General features: G+C 44.8%; 1 protein-coding gene across 1 annotated transcript in view; it reads right to left on the bottom strand.

The window, feature by feature from the left end:
- Positions 1-16,328, bottom strand: part of GLIS3 (GLIS family zinc finger 3) — a 298,713-nt gene extending 282,385 nt beyond the window's left edge. Inside the window, 4 exon segments of the mRNA XM_053907755.1 lie at positions 8,019-9,144; positions 16,183-16,204; positions 16,207-16,297; positions 16,299-16,328. Of these exon segments, the coding sequence (XP_053763730.1) occupies positions 8,019-9,144; positions 16,183-16,204; positions 16,207-16,297; positions 16,299-16,313 (1,254 nt within the window). The 5' untranslated portion in view covers positions 16,314-16,328.
- Positions 16,329-16,588: the final 260 nt, after the last annotated feature.

The following is a 16,588-nucleotide window of genomic DNA, read 5'->3' as shown; positions in this document are numbered from 1 at the left end:
TGATTGACCGGATACACCAGTGCATATTCTATTTGGGGAGGACAGCTCTACATGTCGGTTTTCCCAGGACAAGCCTTGTAATATACTGATATTCTAGCGACACAGAACCCCTTCCGCTCTCAAAAGCGTCCCTATTTGAATAATAAATGAATTCTACAATCACCCTAAGTTTGGAGCCTGGTATCATTACTCATGCACACTGCCCCTGCCTACCCAGAGCCGGGTCATCTTATTTTCCGATTTCTCAACAACTTTTCAAATTAAACTGTGTCTTAATTCTTCAAAATTCTCCCTCAAAAGGGTTAGTCGTTCTCCCTACTCAAGCCCAGTGTCTATGGCCCAAGAAAATAAAAGTAGATAGTGCGCCACAACGTAAGCACACCCAGGTTTCATTCTGTTTTCTCACCAAATTCCTATCTACGCCAACTTCCTCTATGAGCGATGAGACCTGTTAAACCAACCCATCTCCCCTCTGGATGCGGCTGCCCATAGTTTGAGCCGACGGGGCATCCAGCCCAGCCAGCCAGGTACTGTGCTCGCCAGTCGTACATCCACTGCCTGGCGTTGGAACGTCCACTGTCCTATTGATAGTCCATTGTCCCATTGATAGTCTAGACGCCCTACCTGGTAATTATAGTAGAAACTAATAAATCTGCACGGAAAGAAAAATAAAACATCTCTTTTCCACATCCTTCTCCCCGGAGCTTGAAGAAAACACTTCTGGAAAGATCAAAGAGAATCAGACTACCTCTTTTTTTTTTTTTTTTTTTTTTTTTTGGAAAAATAAACGTTTGGTCTTTCACTCTACACACTCAGATTCTGTCTGGACTCCGAGATGTCAGCGCGACCAAAGGTAATCAAGACATATTCCAAAGGTCACAGAAGACATTTCTAATAAATTGCCAAACTAATTTTACACTGGTGCAGTCTGAAGGAACTAAGAAAAACACACTTTAGAATCCATATAGGAGCAAACGTCAAAAGGTTTGAAATACATTCCCCTAATCAGATCGTTCATGCGAAGATTTACATAATTCTTTCTAATTTTAAAAACATAATTTCGGGGCATGAAATCAGAGAAAAACCACAAAGCAAATATGAACTAAAAGGAACATTAACCGTCATGTAGTTAATGATTTTGTTTCATGAGGATAAAGCCTCCAAATATTTAACCTCTTAGGATTCCTCTCATTATCTATTGTTTTTCATTAATCCTAGAATTGCAGGGCAAAGAAACAAAAACCACGATTCGCTTTGAAACGTTTGCCCAAATCTGCTACGAATTTATTTTCAGGACAGAGTTCATGAAAGGCCAGCTCTCCAGGTAAAATGGATTAAATGCCTTCTAAAGGGAAATAAAATTAAACCACTACCAAATGGAAGGCTTCTAAACTGTGTTTTGGGATGTGAAATTCAATTTGACAGACGCCTTATAGACTGTGGTCGATGCCCCATCTGATGAGAATTTCTGTGGCTTTACTTTCACCTGCACCAAGGGGTTTGTAATTTATGGTAACATATATATGTCTACAGTATGTCGAACATGTAAATATGCCAGGATCTCTTTCTTAGGTAAAATCAATGGGAAAAAAAAAATCTTGCGATTTAGAATTTCTTTTCTCTTTTTTCTTTTTTTTAATCACAGAGCTCGCATTAACTATTTGACAGACTGATGCCTCGTGGGATAGAACTTGGAAACCACACTCTCTCTGATCTTTACCAGATGTTTCGCTGGTGGTGTTTCAGCCTCCAGAGGCAAAGAGGATATTAATGTTAATTTTATTTATTTAATCACATCAGGCAGATTTGATAAAAGGGAAAATTCAATATTTTGGTAATTTACCAACTCTTCAGAAACATCCCTGGTAGCAAAAGTGTTTTGAAGATCATTTTATATTAAAAGCAGAAAGGCTGCATTTCCTTTACCTTTAAAAATGGGAACAAGGTGGCAGATTCGCCTGTTGCACTTTTAACTCAGGGGGGCAGGAAGGGGCGATGACATACATCGCTCAGCACAGTCTCATCCCAACCTTCGCCTGACTATTAATTGCAAAGGAGGGGTACCTTGACACAAAAGGGATGCTCAGCTGAAAGCCTTCTGCCACTACCAGAGTCCCTCGATCATCATCGTATTTCTTGTCTCTGAATGTTATTCCAAGGGAACAAGAAATTACCCTAATCACTGTCAGGACGGTGGACATAATGAAGATGTGGTCGCTACAAAACACTGCCTCCCCACACCTTAACTGAAATGACAGAGCCGGCCTTCATTTCCTTAGAGTTCAATGTCAGAACGCGGAAGCTTTCAGAGCACCGGTGCCCACCCTTGGCTCCACTCTAGAATCACCTGGGAAGTAGCCCCCGGGACCAATGACATCACAGGCTCCGGGGTGGGACCCAGGTCTGGGTCCTTTATAAAGCCTTTCAGGCAATTCTAATGTCAGCCAAGGTTAAGAACCACCTGCTTGCAGGTGCTAAGTAGGCAAGAGGCAAACAACTTAGTAGTCTAAGAAAAATCACGTCATTTCTCCAGCTCTGTTCTCGTCATCTGAAAAAAAAAAAATGATATGTATGGAAGGGAGGTGGAGTGTTAGACTCATTATTGACTTTCTTTTATTTGTAGGTAATTCATACTTACAGTTATGAAATATTTCAAACAGCATAGCACAGAAAATATTTTAAGATACCTATGACACCTATATTACTACCACCCAAGCTAAAAAGAACTTAATATTTGTTTCCATTCTCTCACTCTTGGAAAACAGATGGGGCGAAATACCTATCCCATTTCTTCTTACTTCTTTCCTCCCTAGAAGTATCCGCTATTCTAAGGTTACTGATTGTCCTGCCCAGTCCAATTTTATTGTTTAACCAAGTAATTATATGTCTGCAACAACTATATAACACTGATTAGTGTGTGTCTAAATCTATACACATTGTATTACACTGCATATATCCTTTTATGCATTTAATTTTTTTCATGCAACATTGTCTTCTGAGATGTATCCACACTGATATCTATCTATCCATCTATCCTATCCATCCATCTACCCATTCATCTATAGAGATTTATACACAGTTCGTTAATTTTAAACTCCTTTCTATTATTTCATTAAGAATAAATCACAGTTTATTGATTTATTTCATCTATGGACAGATCATTTACCTTTTTTTTTTTAAAGAAACAGAAGTACAATAAACATCTTTTTGCATATGGCCCTGTCACCATATGCAAGAGTTTCTCTAGGGTAGACATATGGACATGGTTTTGTTGGATATGCTCACATTTTTTTAACCTTTAAATTTTTTTTTAATTTCAGAAAGAGAAAGAGCATGAGAAAGCAGGGGAGAGTGTCAGAGGGAGAGGGTGAGGCGGGGGCGGGGGGAAGAGAGAGAGAGAGAGAGAGAGAGAAAGAGAGAGAGAAGGAACTCGTAAGCAGGTTCTGGCTTAGCAGGAACCCAATGCAAGGCTCAATCCCACGACACTGGTGTCATGACCTGAGCCAAAATCAGAGTCGGATGCTCAACCGACTCAGCGACCCAGGCGCATCTGGATATGCTCACTTCTACCTTTACTAGATATTCCCCAATTGCTTTCCCAAAGTGGTTACACCAATTACTCTTACCAGCAACGTTAATGCATTCCTCGTTCTCTCTGTCCTCACCAATACTTGACATTATGAGGATTTATTAATTGCTCCCCATTTGAAGGTTATAAAGTGGTCACGAATAGTTATAGTTTCCTACGGTCTCTTCTGCTCATTTAACTGTGGCCACTGCATCAGTGCCAAGCCTTATCAAAATAACAAAAGAAAGGATGTGATTGAAAAAGCTTCCTCCAAAGTTTACAGTGAATTTACTTTTCCTCAAGAAATGTCTTACATGGCTAATGCTGGCCCATGAACCCATAAATCAGGCCATTAAAGAGGAATGGGGACATGGCCCCAGCTCTGTATTTATTTTCTTGTATTCCATAATCCAATGTTACTTAAAAAGCAAACTGCCCAATATTCTAGCCAAAGCAAACAGTCCGGACTTTGCCAGGCAAAATGCCTGTGGAGAAATGAGTCAATTCATACAAAATTCAAAGCTGTCTTTGGTCGGTGACATTTTCGTGAAAATCTGTGGGTGGGTCAAAGTCTTGCAAAATTCCTTTTTGCCATTGGACAAAATTCATCCAGGAAAAATAAGCAAAATTAAGTGGCGACCCACATTCCCCCTAATTCCCTTCTTAACACTCCCTAACCTCCCAGCACAACTGCTTGCTGTTGTATGCCAAGGCAAGCCATCAGTGTTTCTGATGCTGGCAATAGAACGGCTCACTGTCCCCCTTTTGCCCCTGCTCGCTCTGCTCCCATCAGATAGGCTTTCTCACAAGAAGTACTGGCAGACAGAGTGTGCCTGATCTCATTCAGAATACACCTTCCTGGGAACGCTACCCGGGCGTTAACACATTCTTCAACTTCGTGGCTAAAAGACCTGTGGTCCAGACGTTCTCGGTGGGCGCTCTATTGGAACCATTGCGATGGCTGCTGTTAGAGATGGTTAATGTCTATCGATAATTTGGGATGATACTTTATGTTGCCTTTTGAGGACAGTGAAACAGAGGTTTGAGAAAGAAAGAAATTCTGAGGCTCCGTGACTTGTTCTGACTTGAGTGAGCGAACCCTTCTCATCTCAGAAAAACATAAAAGACTTCAGCACAGTCGTACCTGGGAATGCTCAAAAGTTTTGGTGAAATCTGAGATTCATCAGTGTTGGGATTGGTCTACCATCCGGAAGGTCGAAACAGAATGATTCAGCATCTAGAAATGGCTTCAGTTAGTAGACGGCAGTGAGCGGACTCAGGTATTTTTAATATAACGTTGCCATATCCCGGTTTCTGATTTAATGGCGGGTCTGTCTGTCTGATTGCCCGCCGAGGACTTCCCTTCTCCAGGCCCTTGCCACTGGCTGGGAATATCTCTGTCATCGGGGCCAGGCCTGGAAAGAGAGCAGCCGGTCTGGCTTTCCACAGAAGAAGAAGAATGAGATGTAGAGAAGGGTGGAGTTGTTTGGGCGGGAAAGAGAAAAGAAACCGTTCTCTTCTTCCAGTAAGTTAACCAAATAATAAATGAGCAATCCTCCCCCCGTTCTGCCACCTCAAATCCAGAGTGATCCGGATCCCAGAGTTCTGGGTGAGACAGACGAGTTACAGTCAGAGATTCTGAGAGCACGTTCTCCCCGTGCGTGAGCTGGAATGTGGCATCCAGAGAGAACACCGGCGCTAGTCTCTTACCGTAAGCACGCTGTCGCTGAATAGCCCCGTCACACACCCTTCTGCCACCATGACTTCCAGAAGCACAGTGTGCTGCTTGTAGCCATGGTCACCAAACACAATTGGGTCATCACATCTTTCTTGGGTCAAGAAGCTAAGTGAGTGAAAATGATGACTAACTCTAACTACGGTTCAGAGAAAATTAAGAGCAGTTAAACATACGTGAAACAAAAGTGAACTGGGGCCTATAATTTAAGCTGCTCCTAGCCTTTGTGGCATGTGACACGGCCACAAAAACCCAAAGATCACTTCATGTCTCTAAGAGATGAATGTGGTCATTTGACTTGGCAACCATCTGGAGCTTTGAATCAACTACCATCAGATTTCAAAGCAGTGGGAGATGAAATATTTCAGTGTTAACAATTCTTTGTGTCTGGATTCCAAGAGTGTAGAGACTGGTTTTGCAAAAGGCAGAAAATGCATCCTTTCAGATGAGTATCCACGTTAAGTACGGCGTCTTCTCCCCGTGGCCACAGCCTGAGTGGACCACCGAGCTCCACAGCAAAGGTATTTGCTGCCCCTCAGCTAGAACCCTACAAATCAAGCAGATGACATACGGCGACATAATAGTTGTGAAAGACACAGCGCTCACACTGGGTACGTTTTATATGAAAACGGATACCTTCCTGCTAAAAAACATACAGTCCCAAGACTAGAATTGCAGTATTAGTCGGCTCCAAAGAAACGCTGTTTTGTATAAATACATTTGCACTGTAGCATGTGTGACTTAATTCGCTGTGGGTCTAGATTTGATAGGCCAGCATCAAATCTGGCAATCTGAACTTTTTGGTTCCATCCAGAAGTGGGAAGTACGCAGACTAGGGGAGAAAAGAATTCATCTCCCGTACCCATCCTGAATAATACAATGAAAAGCTATCCAGAGGTCTGCAAATGCTCACCTCTCAGCTTATTCTTTCACCGAAGTATTTCTATTTTTAATAGTCATCATGCACTTTAGCAAAAGTCAACTTTATAAAGTTATACGCCGCTGCAAAGTCTGGGAACAGTGGGAAAATGGGGAAACCCGACTGCACAAAAATTAATTTTGCAATGCAAAAAATATTTTTTGGATAATTCAAGCCTTTATGTTTATTTCAGCGAAGCCAAATCCAGCAAACTATTTTCAGCCAGGATTAGTCAGAACTAAAAGGTTGGACTGTTTTCCTTCAGAGACCGAATGTCTTTCCTGCCTGCAATAGGCCCGTGTGTTCCAAACCGAGTAAATGGAATTGCCTTCAATTGCTTGTCTCTTTCTGGCATTTTTAATGCAGAACCCTACTGACAGAGCAAGGTTTTGCTGCCTGAAATGTAATTATTCTTTTCACTCATATAACCTGGCATTCCCACAACGTATCAGCTTCTGGTTTTCCTCAAGAAAAATCGCAACATGGGGCAGAAGGTAACGGCAAGAAATGCAATTTCATTGCACCAGAAATTCTTAAAACTCTTTCAGAAATACCTACTGGATAGTAAAAAGGTGCTTCCAATACCTGCATTACAGCTATCACCTGTTTGGTTTGCTTTTACATAAATCGGACAACGTGACCAATCTACAATCAAACACAAACGTGGCCCAGGTTCTTTCTCATCAAGACCTACTACAGCGAGGAGCGACGCTGGCCAGGGTCTGAATCAGTTCCTTTTCGAGATGATTTATACATTTCACGCATTCGGTGAGCGGCGGCATATCCAATATCCGGGGAGCACCTACAATTCTCGGATTTTAACTCCGAAAGAAATAGTCCTGTCCATCTAAACTAATATAAAACACATGTCCTTCTCCTTCAAAGAGTTAAGCGAGCTGTCTGAGATTGTGCAAAGCTGCCCTATGATCCCAAGGGTGATGTCCTGCTTGTAAACCCTCAGGGTTTCTGCTAGGTGTGAAATGATTGTGAAATCACTTAAGGGTCCTATTATTCAAAAATAGTAAGTTTTGCCAAGAAACAGACACAGTTCCAGGATCGATGTCGTGAAAAGGGGAGGCAGGGGAGAAAGAGACGCTACGCCCGCTCCCTTCCACACCAAAGTCCCCTCTTGCTTCCTTCTTCTTGTACTTCCCCACAAAATTGTCTCTCCTTAAAATCCAGCAAGATCCTGTGAGATCCTGCTTCTGTGGTATCCCCTGGGTGTTGTTATGCCGGCTATAAATCATTAACTAGTCTCACAAGCCCGGAGTGCCGCGGTGTGGGTGTATGCGGCAACATTTTTACTAGCCAAGTCGCTAAGTGTGAGTTCCTTTCCAAATATCAGAACTACACCCTCCTCCAACCCCAGCGCTCGCCCAGTTATTGGAGGGGAGGAAAAAAATCACTGACTATTTGCTTTGGAAAAAAAGCTGAAGCTCGCTGGTAGGCAGTGTGTGTTTCTCTGCCCTGCACATTTCAGCAACTTCAAGCTGGTGCCTGGGAGGCAGGGATTTTCCAAGATTCTGGACCGCGCGGCCGATATCCACCTCCCCCTGACGTTTTGGGACCACGTTACGTCCGCAGAAGAGCATCGAGAGGTGGAGAGAGACCACCGCCGCTAATAATTTAAAACAACCTTTCCTGTCCCGGGGCTGAAGGGAAGTCGCCTTTCGTGGATCCCTGGGCCCGCACGTATCCAAACTCCGTAAACCCGAGGAGGAGCTCCGACTGGCGGCCAAGTTCGGAAAGACCCCCGTGCACCTGCAGCGACCCCCCGCGACCCTGAGGAGACTCACCGTGCACTTGTTGGGCTTCTCCCCGGAGTGGACTCGCATGTGGATCAGCAGTTTGTACCGGGCGTTGAACGGCTTGTACCTGCGAGGACAGCCGGCCCAGAAGCAAGTGAAGTCTTCCCCTTTGCGCTGGTCGATGTGAACCTTCTCGATGTGGCGCACAAGTTCCTCCTGCTGCTCGTACAGGGCGCTGCAGTCGATCCAGCGACAGCAGTGTTTGCCCCCCGCGTCTTCCACGTCGCCGTCCTCGTCCAGCGCGGCCCGGGGCAGGGCCAGCGGCGGGGCGCGGGGGCCCAGCTCCGGGTGGTGCAGGTGTGGGTGGGCGTGGTAGGGGGGCGGGGGGCCCTGGGGGGCTGTCGGCAGCGGGGGCAGCGGGACCGCGGGGGGCAGGTCCAGGGCGCCCCCCGGGAAGTCGTCCAGGCGCTCGGTCTTGAGCAGGCCGGCCGGCTGGCCGTCGGGGTCGGGCAGGCCGTGCTGCACCACCGTGTTGGCGACCAGGCCGGGCTGCGGGCCCCCGTGCTCCAGCTGCTGCATGCGCTCGTACTCCAGCGCGCCGTCCTCGCCGTAGGCCGGGGGCGCAGGGCCCCCGCCCCCGCCCGCCCCCCGCACGCCCTTCTGGCCGCTGGGCCCCGAGCACGGCGAGGGGATGCAGCTTCCGCGCACGCCGAGGAAGTGCCCGTAGACCTCGGGCTGCGGGGACACGTTGGCCGGGGAAGCCCTCGACCCGTTGATGTAGGCCACCAGCGACGTGGGCGAGGTGCGGATGATGGTATTGAAGTCTATCCCAATGCCATCGGACAGCGGGGACAAGGACAGCGCTCTCTTCTTGGAGCGGGCCGAGTGGGACCTGGCCGACGAGTGCCGGGGGCTCGGGTAAGGAGAGTGGCTGTTGTCCACGCCGAAAAGGTAGGACGGCAGTGAGTTAGAGACATTATTGCTGGACATGGCTGTCCCCGGAGGAAGGCTAAGGAGGTCCCCTAGATCGATGCCATTCTGGGAGCCGTGGCTGGAGGGCAGCGACGGGACAGCCCTGTAGCCATGAGACCACTCTTGTTTCACGCTCAAGGCCGACTGACTTTCCGTCAGACTCAAAGTCGTGGACGCCAAAGACTCACGAGAAGTAAGGGACCTGGAACAGCAGCCAGAAAGGGGGGGGAAAAGACAAACATTTTAGCAGGATATGGATTGCTTAAGAGCTAAAAGAACACTGCATTGACAATCCCTTAAGTATTTCCCCTAATTACATTCTCGGCTAAACACACATTCTTTGGCTAAGATAAAACCCAAGGCTTTTAGTTCCAGGTAAATAACATTTTACCAAGAAGAACAATAGCGGCTAATGCTCACTGGAATCACAAAACAAAAGATCTATTGTTATAAATAATCTTAATACTTTAATGATAATAAATAGCCCTTGCTTTGTTTTTAAATATCTTTTTTAATGTCAGGGGAAAAATTTAGAGACCTGGGAATAATTACTGATGCCATTTCATGGCAAACCAAATAAGCAAGTATTTATTAAGCGCTTACTGTGCACAGCACACTACAGATAGACATTGCAGGGGATACGAGTCTAAACAGAGTTCCACCCTTTGAGCTTATTCTATTTGGCTAAGTAAAACAGAAACCCGTGCTTCATTTGGGGGGAAAAGAAGTGAATCCTCAAAGTCAAACGGTCTTCCAGGGGACCCAATACTAATTTCACAACATTTCACTGATGGTCAGGAATTCTAAAGATTTCTTGAAGAGATAGCAACTCACTCCCTCAGCGCTCAGTGACAACATCAAATCAACGCAGGAAATGAAAATATACAAAAGACAGCTATGATACATAAGGGAATGACAGCCTGAAAAATCAAGCCCTATTTGGAATTATGCACTTGGGCCATGCAGGGCTTAACGACGCTTGCTAGTCTGGGGTTTTCCGCGAGTCCCTGTACTTAATTAGAGCAGCCCTGGGACCAAGAGCAGATTTTCTGCATTTAGGAGAGTCTACTTTGGCAACAATCTGTCTCCTGTTCTTCTTACCCTTTACGAAACATGCCCCATGGGTCACAGTCTTTACCTGCATCTCAAAATGGCTTGTAACGTAGTCTGGCCACTTGAAAATTCGTTTCGCTTTACTGGGACACCACTGCCTTAAAAAGCGTTGAAAGGAAATGTCCAACCCTTGGACGTAAATTCGTCACGAAGAGGTTAGCTGTATCACTCACTTGATTTCCTGATGCAGACAGGGTATCTATCAGAAAAACCTGGCTCATTCTTATGTACCTGCACTGGCTTTCTACGGAGATTTTTTTCTGCCCCCCCCCCCCCCCCGCCAAAAATTAACCAAAACGAAATACTCAACAGAGCATCTCTCTTCCCAGAACGAACCCATTTACTATACTACAGCTGTGGCACAGCAACCTGTTGCAAAGAACTGAGGGAAAGGAGAGAAGCATTCCCATCCCATCTGTTCCTCCAGCTCCTTCTCACTAAATGGGAGCCAGGAACACTGTTTCCTACAAGTATGAGATATCAGTAAGAAAACATCTTGACTCTCAAATGCACAGGATAAGGTGATAGATAACACCGTTATCGATGTGATGTTTCCATCGAGTGAAGTAATGTTTACCAATGACAAACACAGCAGGAATTTACGTCCAGTTGCCCTTGACACAGATTTTTTTTTTTCACCATCCCCATTTTTATATTCGGGCTGAAGTCCTTTTGCAAGCCCCAAAGTGGTTTCTGAACCATCCGTGTTTTGTTTTTTTTTTTAATTCCCCGCGGACATTTTCAATTATTTCCCCCCGCACACCTGCAGCGTGCAAGGACTCCTTGCAGAAATCAGCTCAGGGCTCCTGGTGATGGGATGTCAAGGGCCTTTTGGTCCCTTCCCCAGAGAGATTCCGGAATTGCTTTCTGACCCAAGCCAAATCAGTAGTCGTGTCATATATGAGGCAAAGACAACTGACTTTGCTTTACACCCTGAGGTCGAGAAGGTTTACAGAACATTCTCAAATGGTCCATTTGCCTGGTCACTGTCATACTGGAGCATTTCAGGTTTTTAAGCAGTGAATATCGGGCAGAAGGTCTTTTACCCACCCGCATATACTTTGCATGTGAGATTACATTATTCAGTTTGAGGGCAGCCTACAGTGAGACATGTTCATTTATTCCACTGTCGAGAGATATTTCTTATTTTTGCCAAATTACACCTAATTATGGCATGATTCAAATCTGATCATAACCCCACGCAGGCACGTCCCTTGGCTCTGCGGACATCTCAGTTTCCTAAGACAGTTACCATATACTTTCCAGAAAGCAAATGCTATATTGTTTTCTATGGCAATAATACGAGCAGAGAACTCACTCTTCTAGATGAAACACCTAATACGAACAAAACTTCCAACAAATGAGCTTTGCCTAGCCACCAATCTCCCCCATGTGCAATTACCCAGCTCTTTCCATCATTCAAAGTTCTAATCCATGAAACTTCTCCCAAATACACCAGCTCTCAGAAGAGACCTCTTTCCAAAAGAAGTTGTATACTGTCTGTACTGTGCCTTAAATGTAGCCTCTGCTATAGGCATCTGTGGGTGTTACCCTTCTCAGTGAAATCCAAAACCCTTGCACATGAGGGATCATTTTCGTCTCCCTGGTACCCACCAGACTATGAGATATATCATAAGTTTTCAAAAACTGTTGATTAAGAAGGTGAATAATCAGTATGATGATATGTCACCATCATTTATAGCTTACAAGGCATCTTCCCTGCACATAATCACATGTGATACAGCCTGTGAGGTGAGTAAACTGGATTTTTAAAATAACTTCTATATTACAGAGAATAAAACTGAGGTTCTGTGCAATTCCCCCCACTGATACCCAACAAACACACACAGAAACTCCTTATGGAAATACAAATGAAGTCGCCTTGGACAGGCAGTCACCTAGCCGGATCACATATATCTCCGTTTTGTCCACATCATACCCCAAATGTGGTCCAGAATACTCTGCCTGGTTCACAGACCTGGTATAACAAGCTTAAGGTTACAAGCTAGGATTAGAACCCACATTTTCTGTTCTCCTTCTGCAACAAGGCGCTAAATGACCGTGAGAAGAGTCCCAAGGACTCTCTCCTATAGCCCCTGATGCTGGGCACACCAGGCCCACGGGGAAGAAACTGACAAAGGGCTGTGGATCTATCACCATACAAGACAGTCTCCATTTCCATATGTTCACCTGCTCCTATGGGTATTATTGCTGGTGACTGGTTAATTTGGAGCTCTATAGGACAGGAAAGAGACAGAGCTCAAACCAAATAAAACCATTATGAGAAACTCCATCAGTGAAACAGGGTGGCTGGTGAGGCAAGAGCTTAGTAACCCTCATGGCACCATAAGGGGTGTGATAGCCAAGCTGGATGGCTTGGTTCAACACCAAGTTCAAAAGAAATACTAACTTACAGATCACATTGACTTCCTCAAACTGATCCTCAAGAGAATATATGTTATATACGACATGGGAAACACGAGCCCTAGTCTATCTTTAAGTTCTCATCTATGAGCATGGGCAAACGCCCCAGAAGAATTAGCACTCCATCTGAAGGCAGTATGACTTTATAAAATACTAGAACTTACCGAGAGCCCAGAGTCCATCCTCAATCCCCTTGGCCTCCTCTGAGCTTTGTGGAGATATTCCAACCCAAAAGGAAACCCTAAGAAACTCCACCACCAGTAATCACCTCCAAGTATCTCCGGTTTACTAGCTCTAGTATGACCTAGATCACAGATCTAGAATGACATTATTAGACTGATGGTCGCACTCTGTAACCGACAACAAGCTAAGTGACACGAGGCAAAGCATTTAGACTTTATGGGTCTTGGTTCTACCATCTATAAAAGAGAGATAATACTTGCAGATGGTTTATGAATATTCAATCATAAAATGCAGAATCGCAATATATGTGAATGCACTAGGAAAGCTAAACACATACAAAACCCATGCAAGTAGTGTCTAATCTCTCCTGTGGCCCAACTTTTACTACACTGGCACGTGGAGCCACTGTGGAGGCTATCCTATCAGCACTTGCCATTTTAGACGAAATACACACAATACAAAAAAACTCTGTATTACAGAGTTTTGGCAATGTCTAAACCAAGAATGGCTGCTGGGTCTTCGAGAAGGTAAGGTATAGTTTGCATTTGTCAGTAACTGGGGCTAGTCAGAAATGGTTGGGAAACTGACAGAGGCAAATACGCAGCATCAGGGCACGTTGCGCATCCTGGATTAAACAGAACCCAGCAAAGCTACAGAACAGTGCATTTTCCAAAATGAGCACTCCGGAAGAAAAGTACTCAAATAAGGTCCAAAGAAGAAATACACACAGTAAATCTATGGGGGATTAGTCAATATTATCAATCATTAAGAGAATTCGGATTAAGATCAAGTAACAATTTGCACACCAAACTGGCAAAAGGTACCAAAACAATAAAACTTAGTATTTTAATAAGAAATCAGAAACTCTCAGACTACTGGTGAGTTTATCAATGGGTAGACCTTTCCTGCAGTGCAATTTGGGAATACATAGCAAAAGCCTCAAAGCTGTACATCTCCTTTAACTCAGACACTTTGCTTCTAAGAATTTATTCTAATAACCAGGGCCCCCGGGTGGCTCAGTCGGTTAAGCATCCAATTTCAGCTCAGGTCATGATCTCCTGGTTCCCAGAATCAGGCCCCTGTTTCGGATTCTGTGTGCGTGTCTCTCTCTCTCTCTCTCTGCCGCTCCTCCATTCACACACTGTCTTTCTCTCTCAAAAATAAAATAAACATTACAAATTAAAAAAAAATTATTCTAATAACCAGAGATATGCAACAGAAGACTTACAAAATCGAGCCAATAAAGTATTACTTATAATATTTAAACAAAGGGAACCAACTAAAAGTGCTCAGTAATAAGAGACTGATAAAAATGCTAGTTTTTAAAAAAAAAATAAAATGGAATCTTGGGCGGGAAGAAACCATTATATGATGCTGAAGGTTTTTATTACAAAACAAAGTGTTTCTATTAACTAAAAAAAAAAAAAAGGTAATTATAACACTATGTAGATAATTATAGATCAATTTGGTGGAAAGAAAAACCTAGGCCTCTGATGATGTGTTTGCACATAACTGGAAGGGTGTGTCTCATAATCCCCCCCACGGTCGCCTGTGGGTGGTAGGGTCCCGGAGAACTATCATTTACTTGTGCTTTTCCATATTTTCCATCACGAATAACAACTACATAGATAATCAGGAGAAAACAATAAATTTTACAGCTTTCTATAGGACAGCCATCGCTCTGTCTGAACAGTTCATTCCCCCTCACCCACTTCCCCCGGGCATGTCTCCAGTGGATAAAACACACAGATGATTCTGTCTCCGTCTTCTCTTTATCTCTAGACAGCAAAATGCCTTCAAGTTGAACGGCTGCCTCCTACCCTTTCTCTCCTCTGATGGAACACACAAAGCAACTTAAGGATCACAAATAAATGCAACCTTCCCAAATTGCTAAAAGTAATTTCCATACTTCACCAAGCCACCCCACCTCCCAACTCCTGTTCCTTTGCTCACCCTGCCAAAGAATTATTTCCATAGAAGGACTCACAGAATACAGAGTCCAAAAACATATGTCAATGCACCTTTAAGATGCTGTCCTTTAAGGATACGAAATTATGCTAAGGAATCAGATATGCCAGAAAACACTGAGATAATGACCCTTCTCTGGCCGACCCATGAAAGGGACTGCATCAGGTGCGTGGCTGAGGCCGCCTGTGCCCTGCCTGCCGTCACTTTCTCCATTAATTATGACTCTCTGCCTTCAAGGCATGTGCTGGACTTGCTACAGACGGGAAGCTGAAGGTTTCCCAATGACACCTATCCCAGAGCACAGTTAATTTTACATGCAATACTCAGCAACTGTGAGGAGTCCCTCCAGGCATAATCATCGATGGGAAAATGACAGCAGCAGTTTCCCATCACAAAAATTCTCAGGTGAAAAACAAGTTTCCATCTCATGGAAAAACTGGCATGAAATAAAGGATCCGGGAACTCTGATTTCTGAGTCTCAAGCAGTGGCTGGGAGGACGGTGCAGACAGGTGAGAGGGAAAAGAGACAGAGGGGAAGGGGGGGGGGGAAGGAGAGCAAGGAGGAACGGGCCCCCACGACTGTGAGACACGTCACCAGATTCCGTCCCCCGGGAAGAGGAACAGAGGTCTGAGAGTCCAATTCCTTTCCAAAAATCACAGTTACAGCAGGGCCAGGATGAAGAGGCAAAACTCCAGATTGTGCGTCTCAAGGAAGGCTACTTAAGGAAGATGAACCCAATCATTTCAAACACAGAAATGGACTTTAGGCATTGCACGGTATTTTGATTTTCGGTTCCCTATCATATCGACCTTGAGAGATAACAAAGATTTGTCCGCAGGGGTGACTGCCCCTTCGTATTCGATTCTCTCCCACAGAGACTGACACACAGCCCTTACTGGAGCCACATATTCTGGCACCAGAGGAGGCACTGTGGTGAAATGCTGTGTAATTCGTACCTGAAAGCGTGTCTTCCCGAACACGTGGTAAAGCCTGGAAATGGTAACTTCTATCTTTACTTCTACCGTCTCCCTAAACTTCAGCTGTGGCATTATGCAGACGGTAGGTACTTCATCGATATCTGGGTGGACATGCGGATGCGTGGACAGACAAAACAGAGGAGAAAGCAGCCTGGGGGACACTGCCGCACACACACCCTAGAAATGAGCAGCTCAGAGAGAGGTGCACGGCACGTCTCGCTTCTCCAGCCATGACAGGACCCAGCCCTCCCCAGGAGTTGCCGGATTTACACACAAGGCCTTAGTCACTAAGGCCCCCAAATCTCAAACTGGGCACTAATTTCACTCGCGCTATGAGACAGCAGGTATTAAACCATTCTTCCCAATTAAGATGATATTATGACACATTCTTAGTTTTTATATGCATTCCCCTACAAAGCTCAAATCCAAAGAGTTGCTTGAGTGAGTGAGTGAGTGAGTGAGTGTGCGTGTGTGTGTGTGTGTGTGTGCGCGCATGTGTTCAGGAAGGGAGGGAAAACACTTGTGGGGTGTGATTATACCGTAAGAAGGGGGGAAAAAAAAAGTAACTTGAGACCTGGTATCTGAAGGAGGTATATCAGGTTGGCAGCATTCATTGCCCTCTGTAAGCTAGGACTGATCTGGTTGCATGCTGTAGAGACCTGGCTTGCTGGAGGTGAACTGGGTCCCAGGTCGCTGAACCATCATGGGACTGCTGGTGACCACTAGATTGTTGCAGCTGCCTTTTCCAATGGACTTGCACTGAGGCCCCAAAGCCAAGAGCCCCTAAAAACAAATGAATCAGGTTAGCTTTTCATGTCCCTTACATCAGAAATCAGTCAATACACACACGTGCACACTTACATCGGGGCTCCTCTTTCAAGCCAGTCTCGGATCATCTTTTTGTTCATTTTTAGGATTAGTGATACCAAAAGCATTCTGTAGTTCCAATTAAAAAGCCATCGCTGCAATAAAAACCCTAC

This window comes from Panthera pardus, unplaced genomic scaffold (assembly GCF_024362965.1).
Source record: "Panthera pardus isolate Hobbes unplaced genomic scaffold, ASM2436296v1 HiC_scaffold_20, whole genome shotgun sequence".
NCBI classification, from domain to species: Eukaryota; Metazoa; Chordata; class Mammalia; order Carnivora; family Felidae; genus Panthera; species Panthera pardus.
This window is presented reverse-complemented; position numbering and strand designations above follow the sequence as displayed.